Source organism: Equus quagga, chromosome 5 (assembly GCF_021613505.1).
Source record: "Equus quagga isolate Etosha38 chromosome 5, UCLA_HA_Equagga_1.0, whole genome shotgun sequence".
In the NCBI taxonomy this organism is placed as follows: domain Eukaryota; kingdom Metazoa; phylum Chordata; class Mammalia; order Perissodactyla; family Equidae; genus Equus; species Equus quagga.
The window spans coordinates 21,129,310-21,146,897 of record NC_060271.1 but is presented as its reverse complement, the minus strand read 5'-3'; the positions used below and the strand labels follow the sequence as shown (position 1 = coordinate 21,146,897).

At 52.8% G+C, this 17,588-nt stretch overlaps 1 protein-coding gene across 4 annotated transcripts in view; it reads right to left on the bottom strand.

Annotated features, from left to right (window-relative positions):
- The window catches only part of STK40 (serine/threonine kinase 40), a 41,245-nt gene that overhangs the window by 11,743 nt on the left and 11,914 nt on the right, over positions 1–17,588 (bottom strand). For 2 of the 4 annotated variants that reach the window (XM_046662915.1, XM_046662914.1), the window contains exons 2-6: positions 8,312–8,431; positions 6,300–6,385; positions 5,792–5,935; positions 4,042–4,269; positions 3,154–3,206 (exon numbers count right to left, since the gene is read on the bottom strand). In XM_046662915.1, the coding sequence (XP_046518871.1) occupies positions 3,154–3,206; positions 4,042–4,269; positions 5,792–5,935; positions 6,300–6,385; positions 8,312–8,423 (623 nt within the window). In that variant the 5' untranslated portion in view covers positions 8,424–8,431. The remainder of the gene's footprint in view (positions 1–3,153; positions 3,207–4,041; positions 4,270–5,791; positions 5,936–6,299; positions 6,386–8,311; positions 8,432–17,588) is intronic. The other 2 variants (XM_046662916.1, XM_046662918.1) reach the window with 2 other exon arrangements.

Below are 17,588 nucleotides of genomic sequence, written 5' to 3'. Positions count from 1 at the left end.
AGCAGGCTTCGCTCCGTGTGAGTCACTCTCTAGCTATGGCCCTTTGGGCTACCACAGTGTTTTTCTCCTTTTCTAGGAACTTGGTGTGCAACTTGCCTACCCAAAAAGAAAGGAGGAAGGAGAAAGAACCTACAGCAAACCTCGCATAACCCCAAAAGGGGATTTCAGACTTCACCCCTTGCCTCTTACCCACAGCAGGGTGACCTTGTCATTGCAGCTGTTTCACAAGCACTTCTGCCTGTCCCCTCCCCTGGGGATGCTCCGTGCTGCGCGAGGAGCAGACGAAGGCCCACAGCTTGTCTGCCTGCCTCTGCAGCCAGACTTAGGGCCTGGCCTGACGGGTAGGGCAGGAAGGGGCTGGAGCTCCTCCAGGCTGACCCTCCACTTTGCAAGGAAGGGCAGGGTGTCCCTGGACACACGTGGAGCAGGCCCTGGGTCTTCAGTGTGGTCTCTACACCACACCGCCCTGCCCCTTTCCAGCGCACCTACGACTCAAGGGAGAGGCAGCCAGAACCTCTGCTTGCCCCAAGACACAACAAGGGGGTTTATCAGATTAAAGGAAGTGCAGCCAAGATGCAGGGTCTGAATGAGGTGTTGGTGCCCTGCAATCTTAGGAAAACACACACATGCACGTGCATGCACACACAGACACAGACGAGACACACACAATCCTGATTATATTCCCCAAACCTAGGGGGCCTGGAGAAATGAGAGCCGGAAGCAAATCCACCACAGAGACAAAGAGGCCTGGAGAGCTGGTGTGGTCAGCAGGCAGCCCAACTGCACGTTCCCATAACAAGCCCTGGAATGCTCATTCAGAGCCAACAGACGGCTGTGGCTGCGTGGATGGCTAGAGAGGACACGGGCTCTGCAGCCAGATGGACTCAGGTGCTCAAAAACTACACCCTCTCTTTGTGAGCAGTAACAGTGCAGAGCAGGATGGTGACTGGCCCAACATCCCACAGAAGGCCCAAGCCCGAGACTCCCAACAAGGAGACGACACGCTCTCAGGGCTGGGATGGCCAGTTTCCTCACCAGCCGCCCTCCTCCTGCAATCCAGAGCTGCGGCTGCACCACTGCTGGCCTTGCTGCTGGTGTCCACATCGGCCTCTCAACACACAGCAGGCCTCAGCGCCACGGGGAAGCGAGCGAGCTGGGCCCCCAGTCCCTGGCCGGTCGGGCAGGAGGATGCACGTATGATGGGCCAGACCCCGTCAGGCAGTTTCATGGCTCGGCCACTCTCTGCAAGGAGGTCTAATCTCCACTTTCATAGATGAGGAAATGGAAGCTCAGAGAAGCCCTGGTACCACAGCAGCTTCTCAAGACATGAATGAACTAATCAATGAATAAATCAGCAAACAAACAAACCCTTCCGGCCTCAAGGCTAAGTAAGAGGCAGTGCTGGGCTGGGAGCAGGTCAGACCCCCAAGTCCTGCTCTTCCCTGGCTTCCTGAACTCTCTCACTCGGCCAGTCAAGGGTCCCAGCTGCCCTGGAATTTCCGTTTCCTTCCCGCCTCCCTGTGGAGCCGACGGGTCAGGTTTTCATCACTTCACTCTCAGGCAGGCAAATACTTACTCATCCCACACAGGCTGACTCAGACAGTAGAGCCTCTGGCCCCTCCGGTGGCCCCCAGCCCTCTCTCTGCACGCTGGTCCTCAAAACAGTGCTATCTGCTCTCAGGCCATCGCCCCATCAGACCGTGAGCTCTGGGCACTGCCTGCCACAGCAGCAGTGGTGCTGGCAGAAGAGTGGAGCCAGCTGGGCCACTGATGGCAGCCCCCTCCCGATGGCTTCTCAGGCTGGCACCGCAGGGTCTGGGCCCCTGTGCCCCTCTCCCGAGGTCCCTCTCCCTGCAGCTTCTTTTCCTGCGACTGCTGTGGCTTTGGCCACTTCATAGGGACAATGGGCCCAGGAACCCTCCTGGGTGGGCAACCACATTACGGAACAGATCACCCCCCGCACAGCTTCTGCTGTGAGATTCGTGCTGCCTGCCACTTGCAAGCCCTCCAAATCACTTCAACTCCTGGACGTGAGAGGGAGGTGAGAGAGGGGTGCCCTTCCCAGCCCTGCGTTCCTGGGATTGTGGTGGCTCTCCTGTCAGTCCTGGGTCCCTGCACAGTTGGTGTCCCTCTACTGCTGCCCTAGATCACCTGGAGAGGCCCAGACCCTCTGCCTGAATGGGGTGATAGCCTGAGACAGGGGCCTTGCGTGATCTTCCTCTGCCACCTGGTTCACTGAGGATGCTGGACTGAGCCACCCAGATCCTCTCCAAGATGGAGACGCCCTCTCCCCGCTGCTGGGAGTGTTCTGACCGCTAGTGGCTGTATCCTTCCCTGGGAAGTTCCCTTAGCCAAGGCTATGCCCCACCCTGGGCAGAGTCTGCATTCAGTGGCTGGTCACCATGGGGGTACAGGGCCATGCGCCCCCTTGCCTGGATTTGGAACATCTGAAGGGCCACCTGGCTCTCGAGTTTTCCAGCTGAGGCCCTGTCATGACTGCACTGCAGTTCAGCCTCTCTCTCTCTGCCCGGTGCCCCGCTCTCCCCTGAGAGCACCCCCAGTAAACCTCCTGCATACCCATCTCAGAGTCTGTCTCCTGGGAACCTGACCTCCGACAGGGCCTCCTTTGGCTCATCTGTCACTTCTTCTCCCACCTGTCCATTTCTTTCTTTCTTTTTTTGCTGAGGAAGATTTGCCCTGAGCTAATGTCTGTTGCCAATCTTCCTTTATTTTGTATGTGGGACGCCATCCCAGCATGGCCATAAATGGTGTAGATCGGCTCCTGGGGAATGAACTTAGGCCACCGAAGCAGAGCTTGCCAAACTTAACCACTATGCTCCTGGGGCTGGCCCCTGTCCACTTCTTCTAGTCATTTTCTGAGCACCCACTAGGCATGAACCAGGGAGGACTTCTGAGATCCTTCCCAGAGCTCCCTTCTCGGGACCCTTGAGGCTCCCCTTAGCAAGCACCATGTTCCCAGGTGGCAAGAGGCGGAAGCAGCCATCCCATCCTCCAGCCCATGGGATTCCTGGGGGAAGTGGGCTGTTTTGAGTCAGAGTCCTCATGGGGACACCGCAGGGCGCTGGGTAGTGGCAGCATGTAGCCTGTGCCAACCCCAAGGTTACAGCACGAAAGAAGAAAAGTGAATCTTACCTCTTATTGAGCACCATGTTCCCAAGCTTCAGGTCTCTGTGCACAATGTTTTTCTGGAAAACAACAGGCACGTGGTTTGTACCCTGAAGGTGAGAGCCGGGATGGGCCCAGCCTGTAAGATGTGGGCTTTCCAGGTGTTGGGAAGGAAGGAAAAAGCTCTGTGACATGTCCCTTTAGGCTTGGGCCTGGATTTGTAAGCCACAGACAGGTCAGGACCATTCTAAGGCCTCATAACCATGTGTACCAACGGGGTGAAAGGTGACCCCGGCAGTCTCTGCCCACCCAGGGCAGTTTGCCCAGCTCTCTCTCCCCTCGCGCCAACATCCAATGGGGAAAACCACTCCTCTCTCTGCCTTTATCAAACATCAAACCAAAAAACCCCCAAGCACCCTGCCTGGATCTGAGGTCAGAGATGAACTCTCATGGTTCTGGTGACCAAGTAATGCGGGCTCAGCCTGCAGGAGCTGTGTGCCTGGAAGAGGCCCAGGCTCTCCTAACCTGGACCTCGGGGTATGGGACACTCCAAACCTCGGAAAAGCTCAGAGATGGACTGTGGCTGCCACTGGTGGCTATCTCACAGTTGTCATCCGAGCTGGGAGACCACAGTTTAGCCTCTTGACTGATGGGGGATTACCGTGCTGGGCTCTGCCATGCTGCCCGGGCAGCCCACACAGGAGCACGGGCTGAGGCCTGCAGCATGTGCCTCATCTGTGTACTGTCAGCCGGCTACTTTCCTTCAGGACACTCTCAGGGGCAAAGCACACCCGAGTAAGGTGAGACTGAGCTGCTTCTGCTGAGCAGCAGCAAGAAGGGTGGCTTTCTGCGGCACATGGGGCCCAGGATGCTCCCAGGCCAGAGGAGGAGGGCGCTACGAGGGGCCGAGCGCACCTGGTGCAGGGCTTCCACCACGCGCACCACGTCGTAGAAGATCACTACAGTCTCCCGCTCGCTGAGCCTCTTCTCCTTGATGACGTAGTGCTGCAGGTTGATGAGGTCGGCCGTCTTGTCGCTGAAGTCGTGTGCACAGAGGCAGTCGAGGACAAGGCAGATGCGCTTCTTCATCTTCTTAACCATTCGGCTGGATTCTGTGTCCTCAACAATCTCACAGGTGCGGTCCTGGGAGGCAAGGGACAGACTAGGCTTGGCTGCGGGCACAGCAGGGCCAGGGCCAGGGCCAGGGCCAGGGCCAGGGCCAGGGCCTCTCCCCTGGAGGTGGATACACAAACCAATGAGAGAGCCTGGAACAAGCCTGCATGTGTGCGGGCGGTGGAGGCCTGGGGCCTGGGCAGCAGGGAACATGGGGCTGCTAAGCAATGCCCAGCTTCTAGTGTACCAATGCCAGGCCCGGCTAGGGGCTGAGGTATGCAGCTCCGGTTCAGGCTTCATGCTTTGATCCTAATGCAAATGTTCAGATACGGCCTGGGCATTTAAAGCCAAAGGGCCCTCTGAGCCAAGGGTGCAGGTAGCAAACCCAGGGCTCTGGGGCCTCTCTCCTCCATGGCACTCTCAGGTTCTCTTATCAAAATGACAGGCCAAGCTCTGGAAGTAACCAGAGAGGAAATACTAAGAAATCCCAATCACCCTCAGTTTGACCTCATGTTTAAGGGAAACTCTCCCATTTTCAGAGTTGCCTCTAATTGCACATCTAAGAATAAAGCCCTCGGTGGGGTGTATGCGTGGGGTGGGAAGCGTTTTCCATTTATGTCACTTCAGGAAATCGAGCCAACAAGGAGCTCTTATTGCCTGAAATAACGACAACGATGACCAGAGGCAGCTCGGTGCTTCATACTCTCTCACTCATCCTCCCCACCCCTTACGAGGAAGGCACTATTGTCATTACCCCATTTACAGATGACGAGTCTGAGGCTTGGGACCTGAAGTGACCTGCCTGAGGTCATACAACCTGAATCAGGACTGCTGGTTCCAAAACCCGTGTGCCCTCCCTGCACCGCGCTGCCTCTCGAGCACCAGGTCCATCCTCGCGAGAGTGGGCCCTGGCCAGCAGACCTGGCTGAGGCTCCAGAAGCTCTGCCGGGGGAGGCCTAAGCAGGAGTCCCCCCAGGCACGCTGAACCAGTTCTTCATTTCTGGAGACACACTGCAGTCCTGCCCTGAGGAGAGCTCTTTTCATGGGACAAGTTACTAATTGGTACCTTTCTTAAGGGACCTGGAACAACTGAGCATGGGGCTCAGGGACACCTATGAACTGAAATGCCTGGGCAGGAAAAAGGACTGTTGGCACCAAAAACAACCACAGAGATCTACAGGTGGCCCAAATGCCCAGTCTTCCTCATTTCCTTCCCTTCCAGCGGGGCCTGGCCCACAACTAGAAAGAGCTCTTGTGTCTTTAAATGACTTCCTGCTTTTCTTTTATCTTGGAAAAGTGGCTCTTCAAAGAAAGCCTGCAAGATGCAAACTCTGTGCATTCTGCTGGGCTGTGACCATCACAGCAGGAGTGCTGGAGCAGCTAGCAGGATCCCAGCCTGACCCCCAGCCCTCCCAGCGTGCAGGGAGACTAGGGGGCTGCATGGGTGAGCTGCTCACAGTACAGATGTGGCCCCAGCAAGTGCCAGTCCTGGGAGCCAGGCAGGGTGTGGGGCCAGGGGGAAGGAGCACAGGCAGCCCCCTCTGCCACTCACCTGAAAGAGCCCATGGTGGTGAACCACGCCATCCTGCGTGTGGAGGAGGGAAAGCAGAGAGTACTCGGTGTGTAACAGCATCTTGCCTTGCCTCTCCTCCTGGCTTTCTATTCCTTGGTCCCCCCTCTCCTCAAGGGTAAGGATCTTTAGGAGGGCACACACACACAAAAAACAAAAACCCAAAAACCTTACTTTACAAAGCAGAATGACTAGAACAGGCAAAGCAGGGGTTCATGTTCTACCATGCGACACTTGCACACACTCACACGTGCTCGTACGAAGTGAAAGTTTCTCTTAATGTGACGGCATTGTAATTTATGCACAGACAAGCTCTTTAAACCAGGAGTTGTTCAGAGCGAGACTGTGTGAACTGACTGCTTCCTGGGAAGAGACAGTGATACTCCTGTTCACAAGTGGTGTAGGTATGAAGGTGGAGAGGAGGGCGGAGCCGGGCTGGCAGGATGGTCCCTGGGTCCCCAGCCTCCCTCAACCCTGATGCCTCACTTACCTTCAGCTGATAGAAGTCATCCGTGCCATCTTTCCTAGCCAAACACTGCACAATGCTTGGCACCGGTGAGTTGCCCAGACGGGGACCTATGGCACAGAGAGCCACCAGCTTACTTTTCAGAGGCCCTGTCTATGGTGGTGCCATGTCACCAATTGGTCTTTTGGCTAGATCTTCTCTTCAGGAGGGCACCACGGATCACATCCACTGAACTCACCCCTCAGTCTCCTGGTGGAGAGTTCTCAAGGTTTCCCCTCCACAAATGGAGGAGTAAGTGTGCATCGGTCTGAGGTACACCTGGCTTTTACAGGCACATTTCCCAAAGAGAGGGGTGTTCGATGGTGGGTGCATGCTGGAATTGCTGGGGAGCACGTGTTAAAAAAAGAGATCCCAGCTGCAACCTGGAGCCTCTGAATCAGCAACTCCAGGGAGAGGGCGCAGGAGGCGACAGCGTTAACAGGCTCCCCTTGTGGTCTGATACAGCCACCCGGCCCCTGTCCAGTACCAGCTTTTGGGAGTTTCTATACTTCTGGAGATGTACACTGCTCATTGTCCTGTGACAGCGCTCTGCCATAGCTTTCAGAGCACAAATAAGATAATGTCACAGTGCTATTGTACTGCTAAAAACCTTAACAGTGTTCCACTGCTCTTAATGTATAAGCAAAACTCCTTTTTTGGCCTCCAAGGTCTTGCATGATTTGGTTCCTGTCCACCTTTCTGATTGCTTCCCCACTCCCCTGACCATACTCCAGCTACACTGGGCTCTTATTCCTAAGATTTTAAGCCCTTTCCTGTCTCTGGGCCTTTGCACTTGCTGCTCCTTCTGTTTGGAATGCTTTTCTCCTGCTTTTCACATGGCTGGCTCCTTCTCATTCTCGGTGGTCAGCTCAAATGTCACTTCCTCACACAGACCCTCCCTTGTCTACACTATCTCTAGGCCCTTCTGACTCTCACATCATCTTGTTTACTTTCATCGAGGCACTTACCGCCCCCGGTGAGGATCTTGTATATTGTTTACTGTTTCTTTTTCCAACTACAGTCGTGTGTCACTTAACGATAGGGATGAGTTTTAAGAAATGTGTCATTAGGTGATTCTGTCATTGTGCAAACATCACAGAATGTAGTTACACAAACCTAGATGGTATAGCCTACTACACACCTAGCCTATACGGCGCTAATCTTTTGGGACCACTGTCATATACGTAGTCTACGTTGGCAGAAACGTTGCTATGCAGCACTTGAGCATAGAATGTGAAGACCAGTGAGGGCAGGAGCTCGTCTGTCTCTTTCACCGCTGCATCCCTGCACACGGCACAGATGCGGCACACAGTAGGCATCAATAACCCTCTGCTGCATGACTGGAGGTGGAACTGTCCTGTGCCCATAAGTCCAAGACGTTGTCCCAAAGCAAAACTCACACCCAGACTCTGGCTGCTAGGAGAGTTGGGGTCCTCAAAGCCCACTCCACCTGCAACCCTGAGCACAAGTAATCTGGATTTGCCAGGCCTCTGACATCACTCAGAAAGGCCCCGCTGCTCCTCTGGACCACTGGGAACACCCAACTCTACAGGATTTCTCTGCCAATTTCACAAGAAGTTTGGGGGGGCTATACCAAATGCTTTGTGAAGTTAACCATGCCTTCCCAGAATGGTCATAGAAGTGCCTTGGATGAGGGACCTTCTAACACAGCTTGAGTAAGTCCTGTGGGCGACATCCTGGGGGCAACTACAGGATTCTCTGGGGGAAGAGACAGTCTAGTTCTCAGCTGAGACTGATTTAAGGCTGATCAGCTACAACAAAATGACACCTCTTGGAACAGAGTGACCTAAGGCTCCAGATCTTCCACAGGCACAAACAGACTACATGTAAAGTGGTGAAACTAGGTCCAGGCTGAGGGTTGGTCAGGATCCCACGCTGGTGGGTGTGGCACTGTGCGTGTCCACAGATCAGAATGCACACCAGTGCACCTGCCCCAGCTCCCAGCCCCCCTACTCACCCTGTGGACAGAGGCTTACCCAGGATGAACGGTCCAGCTCTCTTTGCATTATTTCCGGAAATCCCACTTCCTAGAGCCTTCGCCCTGGCTGACGTTTCCCCAGCTCCTCTGTCTGATGCTCTCCGCTTCATTCTCAGCTCTAGACGAGAGAGAAAGATCCTTCTCACTGAGCGAGTCAGCGAGTTTCCTTATGCTAACCCAGCCTGCGAGTCTCTGACTCAGGGATGCGTCACACAGCTGCCGCTGCTGCTCCTGCTGCCACCTCCTCCCCCTCCCAGAGGAGCATCCAAGGTGCCCAGTGACAAAGAACCACGGCTCCTCGACTTGGGACTAAGCAGGACTATAGGTGGATGTACTTTAGGGAGACTTTCCCAAGTGAGGGCTTCCTCCCAAATACCAACAGCCCCGTGGTCCGAGCTGCTGGTTCATGGGTCCCACGGAACCCCCACTGATCTGCTCTCTGGGGGTGGCGGGGAGCGGGCCCTGGGAAATGGCACGGTGAGCATGAGGCCCAGGGCTGCTTCTGCCCATGACATGTGAGGATGACTGCCCTGGGGAGCTCCTCTCAAACTCTCCTTAACTCACAGAGCCTCTGAGATGGAAGAGCCCCCCAAAGTTGTCAATGGGGGGGTTACTCTCTCTTCCCTCTCTATTTTCACATTTTTCTTTAATTACTTTAAAAATATATATATTGTACATTTAAGAGCCAGTTAAAAGACACCAGTGGAGATTGCTGAGCACTTTGATTTGCCTGGTGATCCTTATCTGCTCCAGAGTTAAAATGAAAGGTGACATTAACCTCTAGACATGGATAAAAAACCCAAAAAAGAGTTGCTCCCTCTAGCTCTCTATAGTTAACACCTCAGGAAAGCAGTGTCCTGGAGGTGGGGCGAGGAAACAGATGTACACAGTGAGTCCCACACAGGGAAGGTGGAGGGTCAGAGGGATGCTCAGGGATGGCCGCTGCCCAAACCCAAGGAGAGGTCCCTGGCCCAGTGTGGCTGAGGGGTCACAGGGAAAACTTCTCTGAGGAGGTGACACAGGAGTGGGCTGGGCAAGGGGCAAGGTCATCCCAGGCAGATGGACCCAGGTGAGCAAACGCACACAGGTAAGAAATGGCACATAAGCAACATAAGCAGCTGCTGTTGGAGTGTGCGGCGCGAGGCAGGGAGTGGCGAGAGGTGACCCAGACCTAGAGGGCCTCACGGCCACGTCAGGAGTGTGGCCTTCATTCTTCCACAAAGGGCTCGGGAACACTGAACCCTAAACTTCTGTATGTTTTCTTCAAACAAAAGTAATTGACATTCCCTGCAGAAACATTAGAAAATACAAATATGCAAAAATGGAAAATAAGGTACCCACAATCTCACCACCCTGAAGTATTGGCTGTCAACGTTCAAGCAGACTTTCCCGTGTGGGTGTCTGTCTGCGTGTGCACTTATGTACAGTTTTCATTATTACAGAAATTTCGACCACACTGTGATACCATTTTGTAAGCTTCCTTTTTTCCCACCTAAAATACATTATGAGGGTGAATTTTATGGTAGGTGAAATATATATCAATAAAGCCATAAAAAAAACAAAACAAAATACCATAATCAACGTTGCTGCATGACAATATTCTTCTGTAGCATCACTTGAAATAGCCACACAGTCTCTTTGGTAAGAATATACTGTTACCATGATTTGTTGGGCTATACCCCTATTTAGGGACATCTAGGTTCTCTCCACTTTTTATATATTTTTATTAACCGTTATGCACATAGATCTTGGCATACTTGTCTCCCTTGCTCAGGATAAATTCCAAGAAGTGGCACTGCAGGGTCAAATGGGGTACACAGATTGAAAGGTGTTGAACACACCCTGCTGGGCTGTTCTCAGGGATGCTGTGTCAACTGATATACCATCAGCAGTGTGGGTGACAGTCCCAGAAACTGCACCAGGACTATTTCCTTATTTTTAAAAACTGCCTATTTGATGGGTAATAAAAAGTCTATCATTGCTTAAATTCATAGTTTAACTATTCATGTAGTCGAACTTGTTTCGCATGCATACTGGTTCTGTGCATTATTTCCTTTATGAATTTCCAGTTCATATTGTTTTCTCCTTTCATTATTTTTTTTTACTGCTATGTGTGTATCAGTCATTGATTTTTAGGAACTCTTTATATATTCAGACTGTAACCGACCTAGGATGTAGTTTTTTCTTGATCTTTTAACTTTTTTAATTTAAAAAAAGATTAATTTTTTTTTTTAAAGATTGACACCTGAGCTAACAACTGTTGCCAATCTTCCTTTTTTTTCCTTCTTCTCCCCAAAAGCCCCCAGTCCATAGTTGTATATTCTAGTTGTGAGTGCCTCTGGTTGTGCTGTGCGGGACGCCACCTCAGCATGGCCCAATGAGTGGTGCCATGTCCGCGCTCAGGATCTGAACGGCAAAACGCTGGGCTGCTGAAGCAGAATGCACGAACTTAACCAATCAGCCACAGGGCCGGCCCCAAAAAAGATTAAATTTTTATGTAGTCAAATAGTTGTTTTCTTCTTTAGTTTGTTTTTTGCTGTTATTCCTGGAAGGCCTTCCCCACTCTGAGAACAGGTCCATGTTCACTAGTTAGGTTAAATCTTCACGTGTTGCCATTTTGGCCCTTATTCTAACCCCCAGAAGACTAAGTCCACGCCGTGAAGCGGAAAGTAGGAGAGAGGACCTGCTGCATGTCTAGTCCAACCTGCCAGGCTTGCCTCCCATCAAGCTGCAATGTGTTTTCAGAGCTGTGCCACTGAGGAGCAGACCCGTGATTTCATTCTGAGAGTAACGAGGACCATGTAACTCAGTAGGCCCTGAAAGTCCCCAAATGGAGCAGAAGCCATGGTTAGACTCGGCCGTGACTTCTGCCAAAAAGGCTCATGCTGGAAGCAGGTTCAAAGTCATTCAAACAAAAGCAGGGAAGAATGAAACTGCTTCTAGAAAAATCTTAAAAACGTGGGCAGTAATGTGTCTGGAACAGTGTTCCTGCTCTTTGCCTGGGGAACTTCTGTGCATCCTTCTCAATTTAAATACCACTTCCTCAGAGAAGCTTTCCTCGATATCCCCACACCAGTGGGTCCCAATCAGTCTCACTTGGTATCCTACAACTTTCCTTCAGACCACTTTCCGTTTTTTTATGATTATGTATTTGTGTGTTTATATGCTTAATGTCTGCCCCCCATCACTAGACTAAAACTTCCACAGGAAAAAAAGATTGCACCCCTAGTGCCTGGCCGAGCAGCTATTCTGAGTGGGTAGTGCCTTCCCTCCAGCTGGTGATGGCTCTCATTGCGTCGGCAGCCCTGTGCTTGTGTGCCTCAGGCGGCTCCCGAGCTGGCCCGGCCCTAGTAGAGAAGTTGGCTTCACTACCGTTCTGGCCCTGTTCTCCATCCTCCCTGGAGCACTAAGTCTCTTCTCTCTTCCCGGCTCCCTGGAGAGCACCATGGAGGCGTCCTCACATCTGTGTAGTCACTGCCTGGGCGCCTACGCACAGGCACGGTCTAGACAACAGTTTGCCGGCAGCAGCTGCAGCACAGACAATGAGTGGGCTCAGCCTGACCCCTCCCACCCTGCTCAGGATTCAGCTCAAGCAAACGGCATGGGAACTGCTCCAAAATGTAGGCAGACAGAAGGTTGGCAGCAGACGGGCAGAGAGAGGGAAAAGATGCTGGCAGGGGAAGTGGGAGCAAGGCTGCTTCCCTTCCTGAGCATCCCTTCATGCCCCTCAGAGCTGGCGGAAGCAAGGAAGCAGCGTGAAGAGGCAGGCCTGGGAAACCGAAAGCTGCTGCAGGCTCACTGGTGAGACAGCAAGAACAAACCCCCAGCACAGACCCTCCTTCCCCCACTCCCCTGCTGATGCACAGGGAGGGTGCACCCCATTCTCAAATCATCCTGACATGGTCCCTCCAGAGACACACCTGTAAATGGTCCACAAATGCTCCCATGGGAAAGGCTGCTTTGAGGGATCCCAGTTTCACAGTGAGACTGCGATGTGGAAGCTCTGGCTACCCTGGTCTCAGAAGGACTTGGGGCCAGCCCCCTCCAGAGACACTGGTCCTCAGGCTGGCCTGAAGGGCCCTGGCCCAGCCTGGCTAAGGGAAGACATTTGCCTGGTGTTTCCTGGGCCACTGCTCAGTTCCCCAGGGACTCAGCAGTCCTGGGTGAGAAGCCTCTGGAGCTTTAAATCTGTCAACTCTTCCACTTGCTATCCTCCCAAGTCAGCACCAGTCCCCTTAGGACCTGGCCTCAATAGGAAGCTCAGTGAGGCAACAAGGGGCAGTGGGGAGACCGGGAGGGAAGCACTGGCAGAGAAGCCAGCCTGGCACCCCGCTGCCTGCAGGCTGGGGCTCTGCTCCTTGGTTCTGAAAGCAGGGGCTTCCGCTTGCCTGGCCCAGCCTGGGGAGTGAGATGAGGGCCTCAGCATAAAAGGGTCTCAGCTCTGTGACAGCCACCACAGCAGGCCCAGAGGAGGGGATGCCTGTCCTACCCTATCAATTGGGGGTTAAGGTCATCTCATCCAAAGCTGCTGGGCAATGGGGGCCCAGCTCTCCCAGAAGGCACGAAGGCCAGGACGCTGGCAACACTTAAGGTTCTAAGGCCTATGATGCCGCGTTCAGGGATGTAGTGTGACAGGGTACAGGCAGGTAGGTGGGGTAAAGCCAGGCAGAGCACCCTATGGCAGGGCAAGGTTCAACACAGGGGACGGACCAGCAACCCCAAAAGGAGGTGGCTGCAAAGAGAGGCGGTTCTGAGGCCTTCCCAGCTCAGCCTTTCCTCAGCTCCACCTGAGTGCAAAGTAGCTGGCCAAGGCAAGGAGGGCCTGGCACTCACACCCAGAAGCATCCCCACAGGCCTCCACACAGGGGCGCAGACAGACAGCCCCAGGACACTCACACATGCACAGGGCCAGAGCCAGCCCCCATCCCCCACAAATATGAGGGGCAGTGAAGGGGCCTGCCCACATGTGCAGGAAGTTCTTCACTCCACGTGGTCCTAGGCTTCCTGCTGCAACCTCTGGGCTCCTGGAGAGATGAGTGACCCTACAAACTACGGTGAAGGCAGAGTGCCAGGGCAGTCCCTGCAGAGCCAAGAGTGGGCCTCGGCCCAGGGCACTACTCGCTGTCTGTGTGTGCGTGTGTGTGACGACGACAGCAGCTGGTAGTCACGACATGTCAGCAGCTTCCAATGCCTGCTAGGAGCCAAAGGATTGTGTCTATACTGCATGATCAGACCAAGCCGATGGCGTCACAATTCAAGCTCTCCCTGTCAGCAACCCCTATCCCCACCCTCATGTTTCCTGGCTCCATCAAAATGAAACAAAACAAACAAAAAGTTCCTGAACCATGCAGGCCTGACTTCTGGTCTGTACTCCTGGCAGTGTCTACTGAAGGCATGGACCCTGCACCTTGGTCCAGGCCACCCAGCACCTAGAAATGAGCACGGAGCTCCCACCCACTCCTGGCCTCGAGCTTGTCTGCCACACACGTGTTCAGAGTCTGTGTGTCTAGATGGGCACCAGACTCCAGGAGGGAGGCAGAGGACGGGAGGCAGAGGACAGTCTGTGCCCCTAGGACACTAAGGCAGCAGAACAATGTGGTTAGAGCATTGTGTTTCAGTCTTTTTCATGTCACAACACAAAGGGAAACATTTGCATGGCACTTTGGGGTGAAAAGACTGAGGGACTCAGCTGTTCTGTCTGGCCCAGTCACCCTCAGGTTGAAGGCATCACCATCTTGACCCACATAAGCCACCTTCGTTGGGAACCCCTGAGTCAGAGCAAGAGTTCTGGAGTAAGCCAGACCTGGTTCCAGCACCATCCCTTAATAGCGATGAGACCTTGGACAAGGGACTTATTCTGTATCTACAAAACACAGAGTATGTCTACCTTACAAGGGTGGTCAGAGGACCAACAGATGATCCATACAAAAGGTTTAGCAGAGCATGTACTGGCATATTGTAAGCATTTGATAAAGTGTGCTATCATTAGCTTAAAAAGAGTTTTGAATTTCTCCTGCCCAAGGAGAAAGGGATAGCTAGGCACTGAGCTGGGGGTGGTGGTGCAGAAGCAGCAGGGTAACAAGACTGAGGCTTGAGACCTTGAACTTGCTGTCTGCTGGCCTGAGACTACAGGCCTGGGGAGTCTGATGGCCAGCCTGAGCAACACGCTCAGCTCGGTGTGGCGAGAGAGGAGGCCTGTGGCTTAGCTGAGCTGCTGAGGAGACAGAGGGCTCTGGACAGTGCCAGGTGCACACTTGGTGGTAGAGGGCAGAGGACAGCTGTTTTGTGGGTCAAGGGGAGGGTCTGCTCTTTTGGGCAGAGGCACACAGCATCTCATCCTCGTTTTGTTCACTGGTCTATGGGGGAGCAGAGGTTGAGCACCAGCCGGCAATTATCAACTGAAGGCACAAGAAGGGATGGTCTACGATGATGAGGCCACCCCAATGGCTCCTTCAATACGTCAGTTGGGGCGGGGAAGAGTGTGGAACTAAGACCTAGTGCCTCCAGTCCAAGATCTCCTGGAGCAGGACTGAGGGCGGGGACGGAGCACATACACTGGCCTGTACACCTTTACAATCAAAAGAATGTGACTCCGGGTGTATGTATTTGTCAAAAAGACAGAATTGTACAGTAAAAAGATCTGTAAAATCCACTGTGTGTAAATGTACCTCAATTAAAGAAAAAAGCAAGCTGTAACCCTAACCAAATGGTCAGAGTTAACATCACTAATAAGAGAACAAACCGACATCATGGCACTGCTGATAAGCTGCACTTAGAAGGATACGACATCACTTACGTTATTTTATTTGTTTTTGCCAATGAGGCATAACCTGAATCTGATCGTGGGACACACCCAAGTTGAGGGACATTCAACAAAACAGGCCTGTATGCTTCAAAAACATCAATGTCAGATCGTTAAAGGAAGGCTGAAGAACTAGTCTAGATTAAAGGAGACTAAAGACATATGACAAGTAAATGTGATGGGTGATCCCAGGGGAAAAAGTTATAAAGGACGTGCCTGGGCAACTGGCAAAATCTGAACATGGACTGTATATTAGATAACAGTATTATATCGGTTAAATTTTCTGAATTTGAAAATTGTATTCTGGTTGTATAGTAGAATGTCCTTGTTCTTGGGTGATAGATGCTGAAGTGTTGGGGGTAAAAGGTCATAATGTCTGCAATTTACTCTCAGGTCCCCAGAGACAAAGGAGAAAGTACAACTGGCTGGAATAGCTCCCAAGACCCTGGAGGAATGTGTGTCCAGGGAGTTCATGTGGGTGCACAGCCCACGGCGGAATCTCACACTTGTTGGGCAGAGCTATCCGAGCATGAACAGGACTTCAGTCTTGAATGTCCCCCTTCCTCCCTCCCAAACACTGTGCTAAAGGAATGGGAAAAAAATGAGGCCTTTGTACAATCTCCAGGTCTGCCACCTGGTGGCGTCTTTCTGCAGCACATTTTCAAAGGGTTTCTCTGCAACGGGTGCAAGACAGTGGGGCTCTGTTCCCCATGAGGAGATCAGGAAGGAAGAAGGAACGACTCCATCAGAAGACACCTCCTCAGCCACCTGTGTATTTGGAGCTGGACAGACAGATTCCAGCAGGCTGCACTTCCTCCTCTGCTCAGGGACGTGGGCCTGCAGTATCTCTGTCTGTCTCTGCTGGGGTGGGGGTGGGGGGTTCCTCCAATGCTCCCGTGGTCTTCAGGAAGAAACCCAAACTCCTCAGTGAGCCTGGCTAGACCCAGGCTACCTCTCCAGCCTCACCCTCACCGCCCTTACATGCCCCCTACATCCAGCCGCACCAAATGACTCACAATTCCCTGAGTGTGCCATGAACACCCTTGCCCTGCCCTCCCCTCCCTGGTTGGCTCCTCCTTCTCCCTCAGTCCTCACTGGTGTCACCTTTCCTCCTCTAGCTCCCAGAGCACCTGAGCATCCCTCTGTCCCCTCTTGCTGTGCATAACCACTGATTTATCTGCCTGACTGCCCCCATCGCAGGCTGAGGGAACAACCTCTGCTTTCCCTGCACTCTGCCCAGTGCCTGCCAAAATGCTGAATGAGAAAACAGAGTACAGAACTGTTTGCTATGCACCCAGAAGGCACCAAAGCCCATATTGGGACAGGGGAAAGAGATCACCCAACTAGAGGCCACAGGTTGGAGTAAGACCCAAGAGAAAGTACGGATGGTCCACCAGCTCATGGCAGGAGATGGAATCCAGGACCAGAGATGGGGTGTCACAGCTGTAGGTAAACAGGCTGTAGCGATGCTGGAAATAGTTTGTCCAGGAAAAGTCACATGTCAGAAATGTCTAGATGCCTGCGGCCAGCGGGTTCCAGGCTGGCTGACCACCAGGAGTTGTGCTTAGACAGTGCTCACTGCTGGAGAGCAACACCCACTGAGGAGTGAGACCCATCCATGCCGTGCCTGCAGCTCAGGCCCAACCCCTCACTGTCGAAGGGACAGACCAGCTCCCTTTCGGCTGAATCTAGCAAAAAGATGCGCTTTCCTGCAGCAAGTTGTGGGAGCATGTGAGTGACAGCCTGGCCTGCCCCCTCACACCAGTGACAGGTCCTCCTGGCCACTCTAGGTTTGTAGTGTGAAGGTCCTTCTACTGGTCAGAAAAATTCCTACCACTCTTGCTTCCCCCAGAAAAGAGAACTTCTGGCCCAACTATGCATTCAGCTGACGATACCTGGAATGAAAATGATGAGACTTGAGGCAAGCGGTGTGAAATCTGAACACACGATCCAACTAAGACGATCTGTGGATCGGTGCTTTACAGACCAGACCCCCTCCACACTAGAGCACTGCCAGTTCCCTCGAAAATTCCCTGGGCCCCTTTTTGGATGGTGAATTTTGGAATCAGAATCCATGTAGGAGGCCCACACTCTCACATTAACTATCACAACTAACTTTTGCACACAGCTAGTTCTAGCTTGCAAAGCACTTTCAAATACATGACTATAACTGATTGCCCCCTGCCCCCAAAACACATTTTCTAGAAAGAGAAATTGAGGCTCAGAAATACTGAGACACCTGCCTAAAGTCACCTGGCTAGTTGCTGAAAGAGTTTACCTATGTGAACCCAGGCTTTCCAATCTGGATTCCATATTCCTTCTACTTGACCACACTGCTTCCTCAGCTGCTCCTTCTCCACATGATGTCAGGGGTGGTTCTAAGGAATGCCAACCATGGAGAGGACAGTACCCTCTGGACTTCCGTATAAGCAATCATTCTCCTGGAATCAGGGAGCTGCCAAGCCAGAAAGCT